General features: G+C 40.7%; 2 protein-coding genes across 3 annotated transcripts in view; both read right to left on the reverse strand.

The window, feature by feature from the left end:
* Positions 1-354: 354 nt before the first annotated feature.
* On the reverse strand, positions 355-5,777 carry Gnrh1 (gonadotropin releasing hormone 1). 2 transcript variants are annotated; one of them, XM_057786494.1, is made up of 3 exons: positions 4,782-5,777; positions 3,021-3,116; positions 355-511 (listed from the first exon to the last, which is right to left on the reverse strand). In XM_057786494.1, the coding sequence occupies exons 1-3, from the start codon at positions 5,085-5,087 to the stop codon at positions 470-472; spliced, it is 444 nt and encodes a 147-aa protein (XP_057642477.1). In that variant the 5' UTR covers positions 5,088-5,777; the 3' UTR covers positions 355-469. The 2 variants fall into 2 exon arrangements, with proteins under 2 accessions (XP_057642477.1, XP_057642476.1); XM_057786493.1 differs by lacking the exon at positions 355-511 and having other exon boundaries at positions 2,809-3,116.
* A 2,415-nt stretch (positions 5,778-8,192) lies between these two features.
* Kctd9 (potassium channel tetramerization domain containing 9) overlaps positions 8,193-25,972 on the reverse strand; it is a 30,020-nt gene continuing 12,240 nt past the window's right edge. Inside the window, exons 3-12 of the mRNA XM_057786828.1 lie at positions 25,795-25,838; positions 22,438-22,534; positions 21,796-21,854; positions 21,468-21,596; positions 15,984-16,051; positions 15,792-15,887; positions 14,961-15,110; positions 12,975-13,080; positions 12,203-12,336; positions 8,193-10,444 (exon numbers count right to left, since the gene is read on the reverse strand). Of these exons, the coding sequence (XP_057642811.1) occupies positions 10,328-10,444; positions 12,203-12,336; positions 12,975-13,080; positions 14,961-15,110; positions 15,792-15,887; positions 15,984-16,051; positions 21,468-21,596; positions 21,796-21,854; positions 22,438-22,534; positions 25,795-25,838 (1,000 nt within the window). The 3' untranslated portion in view covers positions 8,193-10,327. The remainder of the gene's footprint in view (positions 10,445-12,202; positions 12,337-12,974; positions 13,081-14,960; positions 15,111-15,791; positions 15,888-15,983; positions 16,052-21,467; positions 21,597-21,795; positions 21,855-22,437; positions 22,535-25,794; positions 25,839-25,972) is intronic.

Raw genomic sequence — 25,972 nt, forward strand, 5'->3', positions numbered from 1 at the left:
ATCAATAGGGCAAAAGAAACCAGAGGCCTCAAACCAGACAATGACTCTTTGCAATGAATAATTTGCAAATAAAGAGCATGCACAAAGGGGTTTACTGGTGACTCACTGTGTCACACTGCAGCTTCCATGATGAGATTTTTTTTCCTTTTTCTATTTTTTTCTCTTAAATTTTGTTTTATTGGGGGGAAGGGTAGAGGGCAGATATGGAAGGAACAGGAAATGAATGGGATCGAGATACATGGTGTGAAAGACACAAAAGAATTAAAAAAATTTTAAAGCTACATTCTGAGCTTGGAGTAAAAGGCATGTCACATTTACAGTACTTGATCCACAACACATTGCTTTATTATGAAATCCATGCTGCTGGGCATAGAAATGCTGAAACACACAAGTACAGATCTATAACAGGTCACATTTTTAAATGTCCACGTTATACTTGGGTGTTGTGGATCCTTCGGGGTCAGTGCACTTACATCTTCTTCTGCCTGGTTTCCTCTTCGATCAGACTTTCCTGGAAAATACATAACATACGCTTCAACATTGCATGGACAACTAGCTGAACGTCGTTGTTTCCAACATTTATACATAACATGGCCACCAATGTCGGACTGGCTCGATGAATTTCATTATTTCCGACATTTATTTTCTAAAACTCAGATCTAAGAACAGGTGCATTTGTTATTCACTCAAAAGAACTAGAAACATGGCAGACAGTCTTGTAGAGCTGTTGCCACACCAAAGTCCGCATTAACCGCTAAAAGGCTGGCATGGTGAGACGTTCTAAAATCTGCATTAACCACTGAAGGATGAATGACATTGTGAGGAAGGATTTGGATCAGATCGGCCTTTCCTAGGAGTCCTTCATGATGTCACACCAGGGAATCTCAACTTGTTTTCATTGGGCTACAGGCAAGATTAGAACACGAAAGGAAATAGAGATGCCTGCCCACCTTCAACTTTTTTTTTTTTTCAAAATCAGTTTTAAGTTTATTAGAGGAGTTTTTCATTGACTTGATGTGCTCATTTGTATATTGATTATATGTCAGTCAGATAATATTGAGAACAGTATACATATATTATAAAACTTTAACATTTCATATAACATATCATAATTAATATAAACTGAGCCTCCCATTTAATAAATAAGTAAAATGTTCAAAACAAGAAAATAAACACATAAGTGCACAATAAATTTGTACAGCTTCAATGTAATTTAAAACTAATGCTACTGAAATATGTGAAGAAAACATATATTAATATAATTTGATCATTTATGTGTACTCCCACTGTGTCTACAGTCACTAAAATCTTGTTCTTTTGTATGTTTATGATATGAGAGAGAGATGCTAGTGTGTAGACTAGTCCAGTGTCATACTTACTATGTGGGTAAGCTTAGAGTGAACTCAACTCCTGACCCTCCTACCTTCAGTTCACAAATGCTGGAATGGCAGGATGCAACAGAACCAAATACTCAAGCAAGCTAAACAAGCACTGGACCAACTGAGCTACATTTTACCTCCCTTATCTTCTTTTTAGAGGGAACATCTTTTGGGGGTAAGGCCAATTTGTTATTTAAGAAAAGCTAAAATATCCTTGCTAAAGCGTTCTCTGGTGCTAAAAGAAGCATGAAAGCCAATGCTTATTTCTATAATGGCATATTATTTGGGGTGTGAATGAATTTTCTTGGAAAGACATTTTAATCTTTCTTTGTTGACTAAAACAATCTCCAGTAGCAACTAGGAAACTCTGAAATTAAAAAACTGTCTTGATGCACTCATCAACTATGTATTAACATACAGTTTTACCATAAAGAACCTAATTTGATTGAGGAAAAATATTTAAAGCAAATTCTGTGATCCATGTATGAAATAGTCTCCATATGCTTATATGTTTGAATACTTAGCTCCTAGTTGGCAGTTATTTTTTGGAAGGTTGAGGGACCATTAGCAAAATGAACATCAGTTGAAGAGGTGTCTGCTTCTTGTTCTACCAAACTGTGAGGAGAGAGTTAACGTCCCACTACACATATTGCCATATGGAGCCACCATCAGGACACTCTATCTGGCCCACCTTCATCTTTGTCCACTGGGTGTAGAATCGGAAGCCGATTGAGACAATTTTTTAAACTCAACCTGATTTACTGAGGCTCTCTCTCCGTGCTCCTCTGAGGAACTGGCAGTTGGCCGCATGCTTTCCGAGGACTGCTAATGAGCAGGAAAGCAGCTCGGGGAACACTGACACTCACTTCCAGATTAGTTTCCCATTCAGTTTGCTTCATACTTCTCACCATCAAGCAATCTTACAGCCTGAGTGGTTACACCCCCTGTAATTGTGCCTTCTCTGGAGGCTGAAGGGAACCTCAAAGTCAAGTCCAACTTGGACTGTGCCATGAGTCTGAAGTCAGCCTGAGAAAGTTAGTGAAATTCTGTCTCGCACAAAAAGATGTGTTTTTAAGTAGGAGGAGGGCTAAGGATATAACCCAGTGGTGCAGTGCTTGCCAGCATATGATCTTACCTGGGATGGGTACCCAGTACCAAGAGAGGGGAGAGAATGAGAATGGTGGGCATTCAGGCCTAACAAAACTGCAAGTCAGATCTGAGGCTCTGCGTTATAAATTTTGTAAGTTTTGAATATTGTAATCCAAAGTGGCAGAGTGACGGAGAGCCTTGTTCCTGGTTTCTACAGTTCCCGGGGTCCTGCAAGCAATGGCTGCATCAAGTGGAGGGTAGGAGTCAGCTCTGGAATGAGGAGCTGGGGGTGGAATATTCTTTGAAAACTGGAGGATTACAGTGGGAAGAAACTTGCTGGCCATTCCAAAGGCTGAATCTGGGATTATTATATAAGGGGTATACAGACACGTTTATATCAACTAAGAGAAAAGCAGTTTACAAACATGAGTGCTATCTGCACAGAGGGGACACGCTGCAAGATGTCGAGGGCCCTGCGCAGGAGTGACTCGGGTGGCTCTGAGGTGGTGGCCTTCCTGACTCTAGCTCTGCGCAGTGACCACGGTGACTCACCAGAGCTCCTCGCAGGTCCCTGAGGGGCGAGCGGGGCCAGTGGACAGTGCATTCGAAGTGCTGGGGTTCTGCTGGTTGATCCACCTCTTTGCCCATCTGCAGACAAAGAGTGAGATTCGCAAAGATGAAGATACAGAAACAAAGCAGAGTTTTCCATTTCCACCAAGAGTGAGCACTGGGGGGTCCTGAGGCCGAGTGGAGGCCTGGGGAATTGTGGGTCTGGGGAGTTTAAGGATGCACTTTTAAAGAATGAGCTGGAGTTCAGGAGGTCATGGGGACAGTAAGAAAAGATTGTGTTCTCTCAGGCAAGAGTGAAGTGCTCCGAGCCTCAACCACAGGACACAAAAGCTGCACAAGCTTTATAGCCCTGACTGGGCTGGGTTTCTGTTGTTGCTCTCCTTTCATTTTATTTCAAACAGGGCTTCACTCTGTGTCCCAGACTGCTCTGAGACTCAGTGTGTCCTGGTCTAGCCTTAACTAGCTTAAAGTGGTGTGCTTGCGTATCAAATGACAAGAAGTGGGAAGATGAAGCCCACTGTGGGCAGCACCATTCCCTGGGTTTGGGGCCTGGGAAGGAAGCTGAGTACTAGGCATGCATAGATTTACGCTCTCTGTTCTCGACTACCAGCATAACTAGCTGTTTTGAGTTCCTGCCCTCACCTCCCCACAGTGATGGACTGTCTGGAACTGTAAGCCACATAAACCATTTTCCCCTAAATGACATTTGGTCAGCATGTTTTATTACAACAAAAATAAAACTGGGACAGAACTCTTCCTTTTTAGCCTCCAAAGGACAGTGATTATAGTGAGAGCATCATACCAGGGAGGACGGTGACTACGGTGTGAGCACCACAGCCAGGGAGGGTGGTGACTACAGTGTGAGCCCCACAACAGGGAGGACGGTGACTACGGTGTGAGCCCCACAACAGGGAGGACGGTGACTACGGTGTGAGCCCCACAGCCAGGGAGGGTGGTGACTACCATGTGAGCCCCAAACCTAGGGAGGACGATGACTAAGGTGTGAACACCATACCCGGGGAGGATGGTGACTACAGTGTGAGCCCCACACGAGGGAGGACAGTGACTACGGTGTGAGCCCCACATCCAGCAAGGCTGATTTTCAGTTTGCACCACATTCCTAGTTCTGTGACATCTGCTTCACAAAAAACCTAGAGAGCGGAGGCTTCAGATTCTGGGGTTTCATTTTATCTTCAAAACTTGATTTAAGTTTCTCAGCTATGTTTCTTCTTTGGATAATCAGCTAATGAAATGGCTTCTCTCATGTAATTCCCCTATCCTTAAGTGAAGTTTTAAGATAAATGAAGTGTCCTACATTAATGCTCGTGCTAGTGCTGCAACCTAACATAGAGGAAATTAAATCTAGTACATTTTTCACCTCCCAACCTTAAATCTGATAATTCATGGAGTTAAACATTCTCCAGGTTCTTTACTTAAATGTCTCCATCGGTGACAAGAAATAATAGCACTTATGCCCTTGATACGGATACTGATACAAGAGAATTGATTTAATAGCATAGACATTTGAGAACACGGCGTCTTGTCATGAACTTGGTGTTCCACTGTCTTCACATCTGTCCTGCTGTTTCTTTAGTCTCTATCAAAAGTGCAAGGAAGAATCTGGCTTACACCCCATGAAGTCTTGTCTCGTTGGAGTCAGTATCCAGGGTAAGCTCAAAGTAGTGCCACTGGGGCTGGCACTGCACAGCTCACACAGTCAGGAGTCAGTGAGGACCAACTTACCTCTTGGAAAGAATCGACCAAGGGTTCCGCACTTCTCTTTCCTCCAGGGCGCAACCCATAGGACCAGTGCTGGCTGGAACAGCCTTCCAAACCCAGACTCAGCAGAAGAACAGCAGCTATAAGTTTGGGGATCATCTCCACTCTAAGGCACATCAAGACACAATCAAGACAGTCCCGGACTGAAGTGAGTGAAAACAGAGTGCTTAGCAGAGAGACCAGCATCTGGACCACTGACGCTACAGAAAGCTGCAGGGGGAGTCGTGCGGCTGGTGTGTATTCCATGCAGACAGTGAAACACAGGGGCATATGCCTCTCTTGCGCTTCTTAGACATTGGGGACAAACACCTGTACTTCTTCTGGCATCTTCTGCTCTTTTTTTGTGGCAACGTAGCCTGTTTTTATTTTTGTTTGGCTACCTGGAACCCATAACTCATCCCTTACCAAATTCACTTTGCCTGTTCCCTCTTTATTACAAAGCAGTTATCAACTTTGTCACCCACGAGGTTGGAGCTGGGCCGTCTGCTCTGAAAAAGGAGTTCCTCCTAGATGTCTCTGGGTAATAAAAGGATGCTGGACATTAAGTGGCTACCCTGTGGTACTGCTGACGTGTTTCTGACTGTCATCTAATCTTTAAGGCATTGCAGCTGGCTGGACCAGCTTCAAGACCAAGAGAGAACTCGATACTAATCTAGATGGAGACACCTAGCTCAGATGCCCCTCTTGCCAAGCAAGCCTAGATTTGGTTGATAAAAATGTGCCTTTAAATTAAAATCATTGGATGGGGATAAAACTAAAACCAATGTCCAACACTGGGCCACGAGCTGCTGGGCTCCTCCAAGGTTGGATCTCCCCCAAGGCTGGTGGTTGATAAGGTCAGTCAGTGAGGGCAAAGCTTCCTTGGATAGTATCACATCTAGACTTTGATCGCCAAGTGCAAAAGACCCTTTAGACATAAATAACAAGCAACATTAAAAATAGTGCTAGGAATACAAAGAATTTTACCTGTTGGGAAGTGAAAGCCAAAGAGATGCCAAGCTTCCTTTGGTTGGGTTGAATGCTGCAATGTTCCTGTTCTCCTGGCTTCCTTTTTATATGAACTCTTTTTCTGGGACACTGAAATCTTCCCCCGCTGGTGAATGACAAGATGGAGCGCCGCACAGACGATGGCTTTAATAATAACGTTTAAAATCCTCACAAAAAGCCTTTTAATGGGGAATGTAATTGGGACACCTGCTGGTCTATCTGTTACATTTACTTAAACCTGGTCATTAAAATCTTAGCTAAGACAGCTGCAGTCGCCATTCTAAGGGATTAGAATCCAGCTACTTTGTGTGCCCCTAAGGAAGCTGGCAGCCCTATGGAGAATTCAAGGAAAATCAATGTCTTGGGTAAGGTGAAGTTAAGCATGCGCGCGCACACACACACACACACACACACACACACACACACGCAAAGGGAAGTTAAGCAATAAATACAGAAAGTTGAGACAGAGTGACTGGGAGCTAGTCTTGGCATTTGAGTCTCTGTAAAGGAAAAAATTTAAATCAGATAATCATAGTGTTCCCAAGCTAAAAGAAAAAAAAATCTAATTTTGCACCAGCGAGATGGCTCAGTGGGTAGAGGTTGCTGTCAATCCTGATGAACTGAGTTCAACCCCAGGGTCCCACAGGGTGGATGGAATAAGAAAACTGATTCTCTCAAGTGGTCGTCTAACCCCCATGCACATGCGGTGTGGCACATTCATACACACATACAAACACACGAATATAATAAGTTTTTCTGTCTTTACCCTGACTATAGTGGTGGAGCTCAGTTCTCTGCTTCCTGCCTGTTATTAACTCTGCATCTGAGCATCATTCATCACATACAGGTTTCGCTGAAGGCACTGAATGAAGAAAGGGCCTTATAACAAACAGGTTTGGCAGACCAGCCACTGCTTCAGCTTCCACGATATTTTATCTGATACAGGATGAAACCTCTATGTGAAATACACTGTAAAATCTGTTATGCTACCCGAGCTGTAAAATGCTTTGAAAAAAACACGGTATTTGATTTTTATACAGCTAAGATTGTCAACTTCACTAGTAGGATGTTAATCCCATCACTCACTGCCCAGTGGTCTCTGAAATCATTTCATTTGCAACACTTTCTAGTAATGAGTATCGGGCCCAAATAAGAACCCTGGTGATCTTTGCCCAATCCTTAAGGCAGGGCAGGGAAGAGGGACTTCGGTGACTATCATTTCATTTAGACACCTTCATTAACATGCTTCTCTGACACCATGAGGGGGACCTCATCTCATTAAGATATGCAATTGAGGTGATTTTCCAATAAGAATTTCTGAAGTTTAAACAACTTTGCTTCAAACTGTCCACTGTGTTTTGTTTGTTAGAGATGTGCTTCTCAGTGTCACCCAAGAAAAACAAAAACAGAACTATGTCATTTAGCTAGAACTAGCAGAATGACACAGATGTGGGAGGCCTGTGGTCAGTGAACCTCGTGTTTCTATATTGAGTTTAAAAAATGTAAAACATTTCAAACTTTCTGACCATGGCAACACAGACTGAAAATATCAGATAAGCCTTGGCCTAAGTACACTTAATCTTGTCTCAGGTCACACAGAGCCTAAGGACAGAAACCAAATCTGTCCTACTTTCTACAGCATCAAATAAGTTAGTAGGCCATTATGCAATCAGGGAGGTTTTGAGGCTTAGAGACAGACTTTTAGATCTCTCATGATTGCCTGCTTAAGTCAATTTACCAAAGATCTGAAATTGATCAACTGAATTTAAATAATTGGACTTCATAATTGCCACAATTTTCTTTTCTAAACTCAAAAGGACATTTTTATAGGGGAAAACTACTTCATTTTGAGCATTAAAATAGCTCAAAAATAATCACAATGATTTTGTACCTTCCTAAATGACAGATGAAAAACCTCTTTCTTGCCCTAATGTAAAATCTCAGCAGGAAGACTGTGGGGCTAACGAGCTCACACCACTAGGCCAGGCAGTAAAAGGTCTGTGAGTGAAGCCTTGGGGAACATACTTCATCCTGAAATAATGTAACCACTTTTCTTTGTACTTTGACACTTTTCATTTTAAAGATACTACTCTCTTGGGGAATTTAATATAATTCTAGAATTTTTCATGTATAAAAGATGATGTAAAGTTGACTTGGGGCAGACTTATGACATAATAACATTCATAAAATGAACTGGAGAAAGTAAGTCCTGATTAATAAAGAAAGCCATCATGATAATGATTTTACAACATTTCTTAAGCAAAATCCCTTCAGATAGTTGCTGAGGAACTTGACCATATCAGAGTCTGACACATATTGCCTTAAATAGAGAACTGAATTTTATCAACGGAAATCATCTAACCGATGTAGGCCGAGACCTTTCTGCAGGCCTCCCACAAGGGTCTATTTTAACTTATATAGACACTTGATCATTGCTAGGGATAACACAAGTTTTACTATTTGGAACTCTTCCCTTTCTTAGAAATCTCTCTCCTAGACATCAGGCAGAACCATATTTCTTGCTCGATACAGCAAATGAACAGTGATATTCATCAGCTATAGAGTAATACAAATCACCAGATGTCTTCCTTAGTGTAAAACCAAAGTACTGTAGCATGGTAGTCTCCGGAAAGAGGATCGTTGAGACCACACCCAAGAAGTGAATTTGCTTTAATGGCTTTTCCAACAAAACACACATCCATTAAGAGCACTATGCAGTTGGCTCCTGCATGGCACCATCACAAATAACCATGGGAATGCAGAAAGCGTTGACTTTCCAAAGCAAGAGCAGCGTTCCACACCGTTTATTAACGCGGTTTACATACGATCTGAACCCTGCAGTTCCCAAGCATACTGTGTTTACATCTTTTTGGCTCCTTCTGCAGTCACAGGTCTGTCTGCAGAGGACCATTCAGTGAATGAACACAGTCTATAATTACTGAAAACAGAGTGCAGTGAAATGAGTTAAATATAATTTAGGCACATATTGATTATGAAAATAGGTATCTCTCAATACAATACTTCTCTGTCTTGGTAAAAATAATAACGCAAAGAAAATAATTCATTTTCAAAGTTGCTTTCCTTTCCCTGTAAAGGAGCACTCTCCTCCTGCTGTGCATGTGAGCTCTTTACTGTGAAGGAAAGCTTTGCATATGTAGATAGAAGAATAAGCTACAGAATAATGAAGACATGCCACTCTCCTGGAGGAGACAAGGTCACCTGTGACGATTCACTTCCTCAAGCTGACAAGTCTGGAGGATCTCGAACCCATTTGGACACAGCTTATATCCCTGCTCTTTGAAAACACATAAGGACACTGGGACACTAAGAAGGCCCTACTGCTGCTGTTGCACAGATAATGACTCAAGAAAACGGGACTAAAATTTCATTTAAAAACAAGACAGCAGAAAATATTTTTTAAAAGAGCCACAGTTACTGACTGATAATACAGCTTATACCAGCCAAATGTTTAATTTTTATTCATCATTTTTTTTGGCAGCTATAATCAAATCATCAGTTTAGAATTTCTTAGTTGCTACTGAAGGGTTTTAGCTGTACTTATCTGATGTTGCATTCTCATAGGCAACTCTGCAGAATTTATTCATACTTTATAGCTCCAACTGCATGGAGTTTAGATTGGATATTTGTTTTAAGCCGGTCCTCTATAAACTACTTGGCATTACATGACCTGTGCTAAGGATGCAGCGTGGTGTTTTGGCTCTGAAATATCTTCCTCTGCTTGTGATAACTGAGCACAAGAACTGGACTAGTGAACGGACAGAGCAGCCTAACGTGGTACAGCATGGAACTTGCCCGTGATGAAGCTGAGGCATGCTCACTGGACAGCTGCAGCAACTGGTGGATCCTTCGCTCTGCTGCAGAATGATATACAAGGTCTTTCCTTCCGTCCTGTCTCAAAGTTTGAGAACAGAGTACGGCTCACATTTAGCTCTGGCTTCCTCTTACACAGTAAACACTCTAGAAATGAATCTGTAGAGAGCCATAGGGAGTCTTGCCCTCAGCACACGCACATGATGAGTGGCGTCTGGAGAGGGAGGGCATACTAAAGCTATTTATAAACCTGATGAACTCTTCAGTTTCCAAGACGTTTAACCATTTAAACATCTTACTGCATCTAGGTGTTCAATAAATATATTTGCATATATTGTGCTTCTCATAAATTAAAATTCTCAAATGCATCTTAAACCAAGATGGTACTTCCACACAATGCCTATATAAAAACAAATATAATAGATACTACTCCTGGTCAGAAACCAGACAAATGCCCCAGCTCCACTCAAAATGCTGCAGCATGGTCTACTTTCCCTATTTCTAGAAACAGAGTTCTTCTGTTAGAGTCACAATGTGGGGGAAATTCAACCGTTTCCCCTTATGCACCTCTGGGAACAAGCATTTGCCTCAATTCCCTTACAATGTTATCTCCTCTAGACAATTCGATGGATGGAGAAATAAAATAAGGACACGTTTCCATCAGGGACATCTTCCTCCAGCTCTTGTCACTCTCATCTGACACTCTGGGACATATGTAAGGGTGTCAGCATCTCTTCAAATATGGCACCCTTCACGTTGGAACCTCTCAGGTTGGCTTCTTGGAGGTCACACCCCGATAAATCACAGTTCTGTAAGACAAAGGAAGCCTCATGGAGCTCAAGTGATTTAGGATCAAATTTAGGTCCCTATAAAACAATTACTGGGCATGGCAGGATGATATTTCCAAGTGTTCCCATTTTTGAAACACTCCTACTAATGCCCTGTGGTGATCGGAATAAGAATGGCCCCCACAGACTCATATATTTGAATGCTTAGTCAACGGGGAGTAGAGCTGTTTGCAAGGATTAGGAGGGTTGGGAGGTATGGCCTTCTTGGAGAAAGTGTGTCACTGGGGGTGGATTTTGAGATTTGAAAAGCCCATGCCAAGTGCATGTTCACTCCCCCTACTCCCTCACCCCCACCTCCTCACCCCTGCTTATGGATCAGGATGTAGCTCCAGGTGACTTCTTCAGCACCATGCCTGCCTGCCACCATGCTCCCTGCCATGATAATGGATTCAGCCTCTGAGAGTGTAGCACACCCTGGTTCAATGCTTTTCCCAGTATTCATGGCAGCTCACAATGACCTCTAACTCAAGTTCTAAGGGATCTACTGAATGCCCTCTTCTGACCTCTACGGGCAACAGGCATGCATATGGCATATGTAGCAGGCAAAATACTCATAAACATAAATAGAAAGAATGGAAAAGACTATACTAATGATGCAAAGTCAGTTCCTTTTGCCTTTAAAGAAATTTGTTGCTGTGATCCTAAGGACTATCAAGAGATCAAGGCTGAAAAAAAAACTGAAAAGTCCACAGTAATCTAAATTTTCACATACAATTCTATCTGTCATGTGTTCAATATAACACAGCCACCAGATACATGTAGCTATTTAAATTTAAATGAATTAAAATGAAGTAATTTTCTTTAGAGTGGTGTCTCGGTTGTACCAAGTAAAACATCCAACAATGAAGTGGTTAGTTAGCCACTAGACTTAACAATACAGATACATATACCCCTTCAGTGTGGAAAGTAGCATTTGGCAGCACTATGTAGACAACAGCCACTGAGCCAGGTATTGGTGGCACACACCTATGACTCCAGCACTTGTAGGGGCTGAGAAAAGAAAATCATATATAGCCCAAGCTATATAATGAGTAATAACAAACAAATATGCAAACAAGCAAGCTACCTAAATCTACAAATCAAGAAGACATATAGAATACAGATCTTATAAAAAAGAACAGGCAAAATTAAAAATCTCAAACTGAGATTCAAACTGAACATGATGCTAAATTAAAATGGGCTTTTCCTGAACCTAATCTTAAACCCAGAAATGATTTACATTTCTCAAGTAGCTCAACAAAGTCCATTAAATTCTGTTTGGCATCAAATTTATGAAAAACTTACTATAGGCTTGAGCAAGATCCAAGAAAAGAGAGGTAAATGAAATCAAGACCGATAGCACCGCATCAGCTCCTTCCACACCTGGAACTGGCACCTGCCACTTAGGTAACAGGTCAGACCTAACATCGGAACTCAAAATCATTCAACAAGCAAATGGCGCCCATTGCCCCATTTCTTGAAGGGGAGAAGAAGTGTGGGGTTTTACTGTTTATTCCAGTCTAGGTTTACAGTCCCAGTCCTCCCACTTCAGCTAGGATTACAGGCATAGTCTCCATGCCCACCTTCAGAAAGAAACAATCCAAAGAGCAATAGCCTTTCAGCCACCCTGTACACTAAGTGAAGCTTCACAGCCAAGTACTGTGCTTACAGTTTCAGTAAGCTGGCATGATCCCACTAGTAATGCTCATCATTAAAACTCCCCAGAGACCAGAGCCTCACCTCCAAATCGGTTCCTGCCAAAGTTGCCCCTCTGAGATTACAGTTCTTCAGTTTTGCATTTTTTAAGGTGGCAACTCGCAGGTTAATTCCTGTCATCTGACTTCCTTCCATATCCACGCCTTTCAGATTAGCACCTGTAAGAAGCACGTTTTTGGAGGAATTTAACCTACAAATATGTTAACCACTGAAAGCAAAAGTACAAGATTATTTAAGGGAGGGGAATGAGACAAGACCCCACAACTTTTGGAAATAAACTTGAAATCTGTCTTTTAACCAACCTGCAATATAGATTTCAATGGTGGTGTTTTATTCTCTTATGGCATAAAATAAAGTGTCTGAACAATACTTTTGAGGAGAGAAATCAACCTTGTCTTTTAAAGAAATGGCACTTTTGTAATATGCCTCTGTGAATTAATGGTCTGGGAGACCACAAGCACCATGTCACCTAAATTCAAGTAAAGTGCGCAACTCACAAACAACAAAACACTAATGGAGTATTAAAACCTGACACTACACTGCAAGAGAAACTGAAATTCTTCATTTTTGTCAACATAAGAATATTTTATTCCCTTCCAAAGTTCAGAGGTTGATATTTAACTTTTCAACTAAACATCTGTGGCGTTATTTCCTGTGTCCTGGGTGCTGACAGTAAAGTGATTCTCCAGGTCTGCCCTCAGAGGAGGCTCCGCCCATAGCCTTCCTGCTTCACCTTTAACTACAACTTTTACTTAAGGGCTTCCTGCCAGGCAAAAGTAGGCAGACAGGTCCTTACCCTCTAAATTGGCTTTAAGACCGGAAGGATCCTCAAAATTACAGAGCCTCAGGGATGCGCCTTCGGCGTTTGAGCAAAGCATCTTGACTCCCTGGAGATTTGCACACTGTGAACACAAGAGTCCCGGCTATAAGGGTTAAACTTGATAACATCTGTGCAAGCAATAAGAAAGAAATTAATAGGAAAAGACCCAAGTCAATGCATCTGCAATTAGTTATTTTGTTTTTCCTGAAGACCGCTTTAATGAAACCCAGTAAGAACTGAGAACTTTTCAAAGAATTACAGCAAATGAACAACAGCATGTTCACTGAACACAGAAAAGGAGTCCAGAAGAAGCAGCTATGTAATCTGAACTATGACAGTCTGTTTCTGACTTTATAAACAGCCCTGGACATCACAAAATCATGTTCAAAATGTAAGTGAAATGAGGACATAAACTCAGGGGATGGAGTTCTCTCCCTAATCATGAAAGGAATAAAAAATTGAAATTCTTGGTGTCCCATTACTTCAGGAGCAAGGACACTACTGCCACCATTGGTCTCGTCATTTATCTATATAATACTAGTCACCTGTTTGTGGAGTCCTTCTGTATCAACCACTACAATATGGCATTGCCAAACCTCAGCACAATGCATAATGAGAGTAGAAAGTTAGAAAAATCATGTGTGAGTTTTAAGTGTTAAGTCATTGCCTTCAAGGCCTGAACTCTATGAGGTATTGATTAAAACGTCTCTGTAAAACTAACATTAATATACTTCTTCACAACTGTGGCGATCAAAACAGATGCTCAGTGTGTTCAAATTTACAGTGTAGGATCTACATGATAACTATTCTTACCTAAAACCCTAAGACTGATGCATAAAAGCACACTCATAAGGAAGAAGTTTGGTTTGCAGGTGCAGTTTCACTCGGCTTACAGTCCCTTCCAGTAACAGGAGACAATTAACTTACATTCCTATAACATTTCACTTTATCAGAAATATATACTGGCCTTCACATCTACTATGTAAGGTGGGCACAATGAATGAGAATCTTGAGTCCTAGTGTATAGAGAACATATGGCTCACTCACAAGAACACCTTTGTGAAATAGATCTAAAAACCAGTTGTTTTGAAATGATTAATTCTGTCTTTATCTTTTTCTGTCCCTACTCAAACCAAGCAGCTTTCAATAAATGCTAACTCCTTCAAACTTGTGTCTTTATGCCATTAGTCTATGCTTTTGCCTATTTTGAAGGACCATTCAGCCTGAGGTAGAATAGAGAAAGGAGCAGTACCTAAAATGTGTATTTGCTAAATTTTTAATTAGAGTTGATAAAGAAGTTGTAGTAAACAAGCTGAACTAATGAATAAAATCAAGATTATAATAACTCAAAAAATGACTATCAAAAACAAAATGCTATACCTGGTTCAATTAATTAATAAACAGACTAGAGTCCTGAGACGAAGAACTTAATTTATTATTGGTTCTGTATGTATTCTCTAATCCCAGGTAACCCAGGTGACTAACTACATACATATATAGACATGCATAAATATATCTATGTATATATTTATATATATATATATGACAAATTCTCATATATGTGTAGAAAAAAGAGCACCATCGAGATGCTGACTTCCAGAACGTCCACCACACCCACTTTGGACCCCTCCTCCAGATACTTTTAGTCATTACTTTTCCCACTCACAAATGAGGGTCAATGGAGTTCACGTTCTTTCTGGACTTACATATAAGTTGGCAAATAATACAAGTTCTGAAAAATTTAGTAGATGACTTTGGGGCGCTCAGGACCTCATCTCATGATTTAACCTTTTATTCATATCACAAAAGATATGAATAAAACTAACCCATTCCACTTTTAGACCCTCCAGTGTCAACCACACGGTCAATATTCTGTGTTGAAGTAAACACACAATTCCTGCTTTTGAGAATACTCAACAGCCTAAATTTCAATTTTCCTTATGACTAAAGAAAGATTCTTACGTCTAGCACTGATCCAGATAGATCAGCTCGTTCAAGATTAGCACAGCAGAGATTTGCGTGTGCAAGGTTGCAGCGGCTTAAATTGGCCATTTTGAAGTTAATGTATCGAAGGTCCAAACGGGAAAGATCAGCACCACTGAAGTTTAAGCCCTGGAATTAAAAAGCAGACTGTCATGATGCTGGAATTGTCTGTCTGAGATGAGTTAATTAGTGGAACTAAGCACCAAGATTTACAGAAGCCTTTGGCACATGGAGCTTATTATCAGCATAAGCAAATGGAACTGAGACTACATGGCACCCATGGCTTTCATGGGTTCTCACAGAAGAAACTTTATCCCCACATATTAGGATAGAGATGGCTGCACTACATTGAAAGGTGGACATCCTAAAGAGGGGACATAGTCCGTCACATACCTGCTGACAGCGTTACTGCGATAAACTAGATAGCAATCACTTTACTAATTCTAAAATCCAATCCTCTTATTTAAGGGGGGAAAAGATGCATGCTGTGGTGTCTTCAAAATCTGTAATGCTTTAAGACACAAAAGTTTCTGCCACTGACCAGCCACACACATGGTAACTGTGCACATAACTTAAACTGCTGCAATTTCCACCTTACTCAAGGACTCCTACACAAAGCACAATTAGACAGTAAAAGAGGCTATTCCATCTCCTCTGCAGTAGCCACTTCAAAATTAAATCAAAGCCACAGCTCACAATTGAACTGCATCTTGCATTTAAAGGAAAAAAGGACAGTCAGAAGGACTGTGGAACTGCTCTTTGATTTGCGGATATGCACAGGCCATGCAGTGAACGGTCTGTGTGAGTTACCTGGCAGCGCAGCTCTGACTTGGTTGGAGTGGCCAGCAGAAACCGAACAAATTCCTTTCGGGATATTGGTGAGTGATCCTCTGGTGGTTGGGAATTCTTGAGAAAGAGATTTAAAAAAAAAAATCAATGGGGTCTTTGGAGTTATACTTACGATAAGTGTAATACTGATCAAGATTTAAAAAAATGTCTTACCTTTATGGCCACTTCTAGGTGTTCAATCAGTGAGTCAATACCAAAAAACCTGGCTTCTTCTAGCACACCTATCAAAATACAAAGGATGTGACTTTCACACAGGACAATTCATTTTGATATTTATATAACGTTTTCTGTTAAAAATCTCACAATAGTGTTGAGAGTCCACAAGTAGACCCATTTGCACACACACACACACACACACAGGTGGGTGAAAACCAAAGGACAAGCTCAGTGTCACTCATCAGGGGCTGATCACCCTTGGTTTGAGAATGCCTCTCATTTGCCTGGAACTTCATCCAGCAGGCTGGGACAGCTCTGCAGTGAGCTTCTGAGGATGCCGCTCCTGTCTCAGTTCCTGCGGGGTTACAGCTCAGGCTGCCATGCCCAACTTCTTAACACACTCTAGTTAACTGAACTCAAGTCCTGACAGTTGCAGGGCAAGCACTTTACTGACTGGCCACCTCCCCAGTTAAAGAAGTAGAAGCTTGGGCAGCAGCAACAAGTAATTGTGGTTTAGAATGTTCCCACAGAATGTTGAAAAATACTTTTAAAACAGGTTTTTCTGAGCCAAATCTGGATATAATCTCATTATTCAGGATGGAGAGGTAGGAGGATCCAAGGTCGGGGGTAGTCTAGGACACACAGTCCAGTCTGGGTTACAGAGTGAGACTCTGAGGAAATAAATCAACAGGTTTTTCCACAAAAAAGAAATACATTACAAAAAAAGCTTGGCATATTTCTAGATTATGTTGGTAGTTAAGTAGACCACTAGCAAAAAATCTTAACTCTATATACTCCTAAAATAATCAACTGAGTGGTGCTTTTAGTGTGAAATTCAATTAAAAATTTCATTTGTTTTTGATAATTCATCTATTTTATTAACGGAATAAATAAACTGGGTTTGTTATAAATATCTTAATGAATCAGAAAATAATACAAACTGTTAGAGTTTAAGTCAAATTCATGAAATAACTCAAAATTGTAACTGACACTTATACTTCTTTATTTCTAATAGTAAAGGGGATTTTATGCATCACACACTTTGCTCAGCATGGTTAAACAGACACACATTTCCTCTCATTAGAGGACAGGTTAGCTCTATGCTCTAAATGAGGACTGCTAGTTGGCTGGCTAAACTCACTCAGGAATTACAAACCAAACAGACATAACCCCGCCCGCCCTTCAGACTGCAATAAGAAAGGCTAAGCAGTTAGCTGGGAAGAGAATAATCTCTTCTGGAAAAGTCAATCTCCACTTCCAGCCATACAACTGAGGAGCAGAGTTCAGAGTGGCACACACTCATAAGCAACCTGGCATATGTTTCCTGCCCAGCCTTAGATGCACACTCACAGGGTTACATGTTTCCTGCCAGCCTTAGGTGCACACTCACGGGGTCATCTGTTTCCTGCCAGTCTTAGGACACATTTGCCGAGTCACATGCTCCCTGCCCAGCTTCAGGGATCCTCTGCATCCTATCCCCAAGGGACAGTGAGGTATCAATCCTTATAAAAACCCTAAGCAGGCGGATCTCTGGGAGTTCGAGGCCAGCCTGGTCTACAAGAGCTAGTTCCAGGACAGGCTCCAAAGCTACAGAGAAACCCTGTCTCGAAAAAGCAAAAAAAAAAAAAAAAAAAAAAAAACCTAAATAAAGAGGCTCTCTAGGGCCTCACTCTCAGTTCACCAAGACTTTTTGCGTAAATCAGACCCCCATGAGGAATGTGGTATGGCTTCCTTTCTAATTATAGGTTTAGAATTAAAAGCTTTGTATACACAAAACGCCACATTCGGACAGCTGAAAGCATATCCAGTCTATTTTCCGCTAGCACCAGTAACACCTGGGCTTCAACTCTAGCTCCATTACTCCATTTCAGTCTCAGAAAAATTACTGTGGATTATTTTTTAAAGTATTAGACAACTTGAGGGAACCTGGAGGCAATATAAAACTTTTTGGGTGGGAACTACACATACTTAAGATGATGTACAGAATGCACCCAGGTGCGTTCCTCACTCACAGACATAGAGGATAGCTAACACAAAACAGTGGTATCAGAGGAAGTGGTGTGATCGTGTGACAACTACTGACCACGAGGATCTAAGCTTTGAAACTAGCTGGGAAAAAACTGGATAGTTGGGAAAGCAGGGTACAAAAACGCTAAAACTTCTGTAAGTGGAGTTTAGTAAACAAGACAACTTGAAGCTCTGAAGACCAGACCAGTAAGAATGTAGATAGTGAAGGCCTGATTCATGAAACTTAGCACTCCATTGGGAATTAGAATAAAAGTCACTCATATATTCTGGCAAAGAATTTCTATGTTCTATCCATGATCCAAGAATTTGAGTGAGGCTGAGTTTAAAAACAATGAACTGACTGGTCTGGTGGAGAGCATTTCAAGACAGTATAACATCCAGACTTCATCCCAGGCAGCTGGCTACTCAGTCTGGCCTCCACTTGAGAGCTGGAAGTACAAAACAGAAAAGGAAGATTTGAAAAACCAGTATATAACTTTGTAGATGAGGAGGGCAGCTTGATAAAGAGATTAGCACCATCTCAAAGAGATCAAGTACTTTGATAGTGGACATCTCAGGAACTGACTCACCCACCACAGATCAAGGATATGAATGTCTGACTTCATGTGAAAAACTTTGCTTTGAGAAGAGAAGTACAGTTAGCAAAGTGTTTTTTCAGATCCAGACACACAAGTACTCAGCACCCACTCCACGCCAAAGTCTAAGGCAGTGTTCTCAACCTTCCTAATGTTGCAATCATTTAATACAGTTCCTCATGTTGTGGTGACTCCCAACCATAAAATTATTTCTGTTGTTACTTCATAACTATAATTTTGCTACTGTTATGAATCGTAACGTAAATACTTGATATACAGATGGTCTTGGGTAACCCCTGTGAAAGGGTCGTTCGACACCTATGGGGTTGAGACCCACAGGTTGAAAAGCACTTGTCTAAGGGGACCCAGCTAACATTTGAACTGGCAGCAGACATCCACATAACACTGTTCTTGTATGAATATAAAGTGCAAGGATTCTAGGGTCAGAGGTTTCTGTCCAGATTCCAAAAGGAGGCAGAGTTAGAGGTATCAGGAACATGGAATTGTCTGGCAAGGAAAGCTACCAGGGGTGAGCAAAGTCAGCCCAGGAAGAGAGGCTATGGGCAAAACAAATGGTAGGTACAGCAGGGAATACTTAAACCTTTGAGAGGTCACATTATATGCCCTAGATGTTGCCAGACATAGAGCTAAAGGATTTAATATCTGCCTTGCTTGGTTTGGTCCCATGCTTTAACGAGAAATGTTTATGAGAAATCTCCTATAGGCTCAAGTACCTGAACACTTGGTCCCCAGCTGGTGGTGTCATTTGGAGAGATTGTGGAGGCTTTAGAAGATGGAGCCTTGCTGGAGGAAGGCTTTGAGAGTTTATAGTTTAGCCCCATTTCCAGTGCATGCTCTGTCATGTTTGTGGTTGAAGATGTGATCTCTCAGCCTCCTGGTTCCAGCTGCCTACTGCCATGCTTTCCTGCCATGAGCCACGATGGATTCTCCCTCTGGAACTCTAAGCCCAAATCAACCTTTTCTCCCTTCTCTAAGTTGCCTCAGTCATTGTCACAGCAACAGAAGAGTAACAAACAGAGCCCTGATACTCTTTCCAATGCTTCAATTCTTGTCTGAGAATAGGGGTGTTTATTCTGTGCCATTACATCTTAAAAGTATGCAGTTTTAGTTTTGATTTTTTTTCAGGACCTTACCACTAAGAGATTGCTCTGAATCTCAGTACGGACTCCAGATTTAAGCTTCTGCACAATGCTGCAAATAAGACTATGGGAAGTTGTGAAGCTGGACAATGAATTTCGCATTAGGAGATGGCAATAAGCCTTTGGGGACCCAGGGCAGAATGTTACAGCTTCAAAATGAAAGGATCACACAGACATAAGGAGTGAATGTTGGTCTGCTGTTGGTGTTAGTATTTTCGAAGGTTCTGAAAACTTAGGAAGTGTGGACTTGTTGGAGTATAGTCAGTAAGGTATAGCTTGTCAGTAAGGTATAGCTTTAAAAGAGATCTAGTTCCCCAGCCCCTCCTTAACCTCTGCTTCCTGTCTGCCATGAGACTTAAGAACCTCTTCTAGCATATGCTCCTTCTGTCATCATGTCCTGCCAATCCACACAGAACTATGCAACTATAGACTTAACCCTATGAAACTATGAGGCTCTGTCACTGTTATGTCCAAATACTAGACAGAAGCAACCTAAGGGGAGGAAACACTTATTTGGGCTCATGTTTTCAAGGATACAATCCATTATGTAAAGAGCACAAGGCAGCTTACAGGATGGAGCAGCTGGGTCCATCTGCAGTGTGACTTGTTTATATTTCAGGAGCAGACAGGAAAGAGCTAAGTAGTACTTTCAAATACAATTCCCAATGACCTAAGCTTACCACTAGGATTCCACAGCCTTCTGAATCAGCACCACCACATAAGAGCCAGGGGTTCAAACACAAATCTGTGGGGGAACTTTACATTTAACACACAACAAGCTGTCTCCCCAGATGTTTAGCCATAGGTATGCAGAAATCATATGGCCCACAAAGTGCCATGCTCCCCCACAATACCAGAAGTACAGACACTGGCCAAATTTATTCACCTGGGGAGTGCTACAGTTTGGAAGATGAATGCTCCCGACAGAGCCATAGGTAAAGGCCTGGACCCTAGGGTACTAGTATCAGACAGGGGTGTAGGCCCATAAAAGGTGGGGCCTAATAGCAGGTCCTTAAGTCACTGGAGCCATACCCTCAAAAGGGATTGTGACCCAAGTCTCTCTATTCAGAATCAAGATATGAACATTGTGTGCTCTACTACACTCAGCTACCATTTGCTGCCCTCACCACATGCTGGGTCAGTCAAGTCTACCTGACCTCAGGTTTGACCTCCAGAACCACAGGTTAATAAATCGTCTCTTTATAACTTAGATGCCTCCTGCATTTTGTTTTTGTATAACAAAGCCAACTAATGCAAAAACATGCAAGTTCTCAGATACACAGTCACTACTCTGTCTCTAGAAATTTCAATACTGCTAATTTCTATATGCATTACATAAAAATTATTGGGTTTCATCTAGATGATGATGAACCTTCACAAAAACCCTGTGGTGCAGGCAGGGATGAGAGAATCTTAATACTCATTTGTCAAAAGAGTCTTAGAGAAACTTTCCCCAAGTTAATTTTCTAATAAATTGCAAACTGAAACATTACTATCATCAAGATCTAAAAGCTTTGTCTTTCCTTTTGACCACACTACTCAGTATATAAAAATAATACAAACCTATAAAAGTTTCTTGTGGTAGAATTTAAATCTATTTAGAATCCAAATGAAAAAGGTATGGCTAGACATATGATAACCAGACAGAAAGACAGCCTGTCTGTACCAATACCTACACACCCATACTCACAGCACTCACACACGTGTGAGAAACTTACCCAATAAGTTAATGCCATCGTTTACAATGAGCTGTCCGTGACGCAAGTAGTTCAAAATGGGTTCAAAGTACTCGGGACTTCGATCAATTAAGAAAGCTCCTCTATGATCTTGCTTATTTCCCCAGACACCTGCGATACCATTTTAATGGGGAAAAAAATCCCCCCATAAAAAAGTCAGAATTTGTGGAAGGAAAAGAAAAAAAAAAAAAACTCCCATAATATGTCATCAAATCTTTACTTTTATAAAAATTCTTTTACTCCACTCTATAGTTATGGCATCAGCTGAGGTAAAAAGGGCCAGAAAGAAAGTGAGAATATATCTACTCACCTCTGTCCTTGAACATGTGCGCCAGCATACTGTCAGGCTCTTTATTCACTAAAGTGCTCCTAAGAATTCAGGGAAAAAAATTGATTTCTCCATGTGTCTTTATAAACAAACATATTTAAGTCAAGAGTACACTTGAGTTCAGCTGTTCTCTCAAAAAGATGCATGCTATAACCTGGTAGGAGTAATGCTGGGAAACAAAAATGTGCAGTAAGTTGCCAAAATCTCTTCTAATCTGGCAATTCCTTTGATTTAAAGCTGCATTATATCTTTTCATTTAAATACTAGCAAGACATTTTATTACAATATTTTTGACCTTTATATTATCTGATGGATTTAGTTGTTGTTTCTAGAAATACTGCTAATTTCTACATGCAATCAATGTTTATTACGATATCTAAAAAGCAAATTTTAAAGCTGAATTGATGCTTTATGCTTTCTCTGGAATGAAAGGTTAACTTCATTTAAAGTTTTCTTCATACAAAGCTTTCTGAAAATAGTTTCACAGCACACAATATTCTTAAAAAGCATTTGAAAATCTTATAAGGAAACAGTACATAGTCACTTTTACTCGGTTGTGCTCTTTAAGACATACAGCATGCGCTCACACACACACACACACACACACACACACACACACCCTACCTTGTTGTTGTAAAGTATCGCCCTCCTACATTTAATGTCAGCCAGTCTGTGTGGGATCCTAGTAATCCTCCAGGTGGTTTAGAATCTGTCTGAGGATCTAGAGATGACATGTAAAAAAATAACAGAACTATTAAGATTGAAGATTCTGGAAGACAATGAAGTAATTTCTCAAAGCAAAGCCCTATAAGATACTTTGGATAGAAAGTACCCACACCGTGACAACAATGCAACCAAAGACACAGAGTCTACTACACTGCTTGGCTAAGGGAAGAAAAGTCCTCTGGCGATTAAGAATAGTCGCTTAAGACCAAATTTTGTGTTTTGGTTTGTTTTATTGAGACAGGGGATCTTTGTAGCCCTGGCCGTCCTGGAACATAGTCTGTAGACCAGGCTGATCTGGAACTTACAGAGATCCACCTGTCTCTGCCTCCCGAGTGCTGAGATTAAAGGCAGGCACTGCCATGCCCAGCTAGGACCACACTTTTTTGATGCTACACTTAATGTCAGAACAAACACCCAAAATAAGAAAAGTGTGTATCAACAATTTTTACAAAGGCTTTATTGTAAAACTGACATAAATGGACATATTTAAAGTTTATAATTTGATAAGATTTGATGTGGTTCAACATCTGACTTTCAGGTACAGAGCCATAAACTGTCACAGCTTGCAAGATGCTGGAGAAAACTGGTGTCAAAGACTCTGGGAAGATTCTAATAGAGTCTTAAATGTCAGACAGTCAAGCACTGGAGAGAATGATATAGGTACTGAAGGCAAGCATTAAGTACCGTTGAAGGACATGTCAATGGAACTCAGGAAGAAGAGACAGTATACAACGGATGTACCTACCTTCTGTCAATATGGAAATACAACCATTTTTAACAAAAAGAATGCAAGCAGCTATACAGAAAATGTTAAACTGTTGGCAGACCCTATTGGTACTGAAAATTGTTATTCTCTGAAAATCTTATGTGGTTGAGTGGGATGGAGCATGAACAGTACATTGGTCTCTGCATTCCTGGAAATCAGGGTTACTGATACGGAAGGACATAAAGTCAAGACAGAAGGGGGAAGTGAAACCTTCTAATCCTGGATATGCCCTGAAAAATTTAGTCTGAACCCATGAGATTTTATATCATATTTCATGGCATAAACATATCATTTTATAAAATATGATAAACTTCATAGCATAAGCATGTAAATTTTATGTCTAGCCATCAAAAGGCCTTTTAATAACTATAAACCAGACTGCACCTTGAACAAGACACCAAGTCATAACTATAATGTTTCAAGTCTATGACAGAAAAGAGTAAGATGAACACCTTACATGCTAGAGCGTAAAGAAACCATAGACTAAACAGGTTAAGTTTAAAGACAAACAGGTTGTCATTGGCAGGCCAGCAATGCATGCAAAGGATAAAAAAAACCATCAACTATTCTTAGGCTTAAGAAGTAACAGGAGGGGGCCGGCCCTGCAGAGCCAAAGCTGCAGGGTCTTCAAGGCAGGGCAACAACAGGATAGCCAAGAGGAGGCCAGTGAGGGCCCAGCATCGATGGTGTTGCAGAAACCAGAGGCCTGAAACCAGACCAATGACTCTTGCAATTAACACTGGCAAGTAAAGAATATGGACAAAAAGATTTACAGCATGACTCACTGTAGCTTCCGTGATGAATTTTTTTTCCTTTCTTTTTTCCTCTTAAATTTTTATTTTTGATGGGGGAATTGCAAGGGCAGAGAGCAGATATGAAGGGATGGGGAAATGAATGGGAGATGCGTGATGTGAAAGACACAAAGAAGAAATAAAAAGAAAGCTAAAAAAAAGAAGTCACAGGAATAAACAAAAATCCTAGTAGGATTTTTGTTGTTGTTGTTACCTTTTTCTTTCTGTTGGCTTTAGGGGATTGAACTCAGGCCTCCATACATGGCAGACACTAGTTCTATTACTGAACTAAACCCCAGTCTAATTATTTATTACTTGATGAATAACGTTTTATTGCTAGTATGCAAGTAACCACTTCCTGTCAGGCCAATGGAGAAAAGATTTGCTCAGAGTTTAAGGTGGAGACAGAAGGGGCTACACGTTTATTTTGTGACTTTTTTTTTTTTGCTGTTTGTTTGTTTGTTTTGAGACAAGAGTCTCATCGCCATGTGGCCTTGGTTGGTCTTGAGCTTACTACACAGAACAGACCGGAACTCACAGAAATCCACCTGCTTCTGCCTCCTAAGTGCTAAGATCAAAGGCATGCACCACCATGCCTAGCACACTTACTTTTAATGTGGCTACTACCTGAAACAAAGCCTCATCAAATACAATGACTATGATATTTTTATTTGATTTTTTATTCTTTTTTTTTTTTCATTTTATATACCAGCCCCAGTTTCCCCTCCCTCCCCTGGCTGTGATTTTTTTTTAACAACTTATTTATTTATTATGCATATGGTATTCTGTATGTATATATGCCTGCAGGCCAGAGGAAGGCACCACATCTCATTACAGATGGTTGTGAGCCACCATGTGGTTGAACTCCAGACCTCTGGAAGATCAGCCAGTGTTCTTAAGCACTGAGCTGTCTCTCCAGCCCTGACTGTGATATTTCAAAAACACTTAAACAAATACCCGTGAGTGACTATAAGGACAAAATGAATAAAGCACTGTTTAAAGAATATTTGCTTACTCATATCTTAGGTCTTTTCTTTTGAGATATTCAACTATATATGCTTTCTTCCATATGAAAGGATAGTGGCTGAAGCCAAGTCATGTTTTCACTGTTAGGATTTGACCAGCAGTAAAGAACTGTCAAGAACTATGCAAGGGCAGGGCGGTGGTGGCGCACGCCTTTAATCCCAGCACTTGGGAGGCAGAGGCAGGCGGATCTCTGTGAGTTCGAGACCAGCCTGGTCTACAGAGCTAGTTCCAGGACAGGCTCCAAAACCACAGAGAAACCCTGTCTCGAAAAAACCAAAAAAAAAAAAAAAAAAAAAAAAAAAAAAAAAAAAAAAAAAGAACTATGCAAGGAATACATGGTTACAAGTTAAGTGATATACTAAGAGACGTTCTAGCAATCACTATCAGAGATTTTTAAACAGTTCTTTGTAAAATCAAAATTATTTTCATGTCACAAATATACAAATCTAGCAAATCTTAAAGACATGTAAAGGAGGAAATACATACACTAAAATATAATTCAAACTGTTAAGTATAATTTGACATAAGCACAGTGAAGAATAAAAAGAAGGTGAAGGTCTGAGGTTGGTCATCATAATTTTTCATGTTAATCACACAGGTCCTTGTAAAGTACTTACCATGTCGTGTTTTTTACTATGGCAAATAAAGTAGAAATTTAACAGAGTCACTTACCAATAAATGGTTCTCCTTCACATACAAACAACACATCATCATCCCTGGGGAAATCAAAATTTAAAAAGCCATAATCAAAACTTAGAAAGCACATTAAACAGTTGAGGACTAACTGAACTACTCCCTAAGATTATACAGGAAGCAGGCTTTGTCACCAATCTCCCTACAAGAAAGCTGT

Source organism: Chionomys nivalis, chromosome 12 (assembly GCF_950005125.1).
Source record: "Chionomys nivalis chromosome 12, mChiNiv1.1, whole genome shotgun sequence".
Lineage (NCBI taxonomy): Eukaryota > Metazoa > Chordata > Mammalia > Rodentia > Cricetidae > Chionomys > Chionomys nivalis.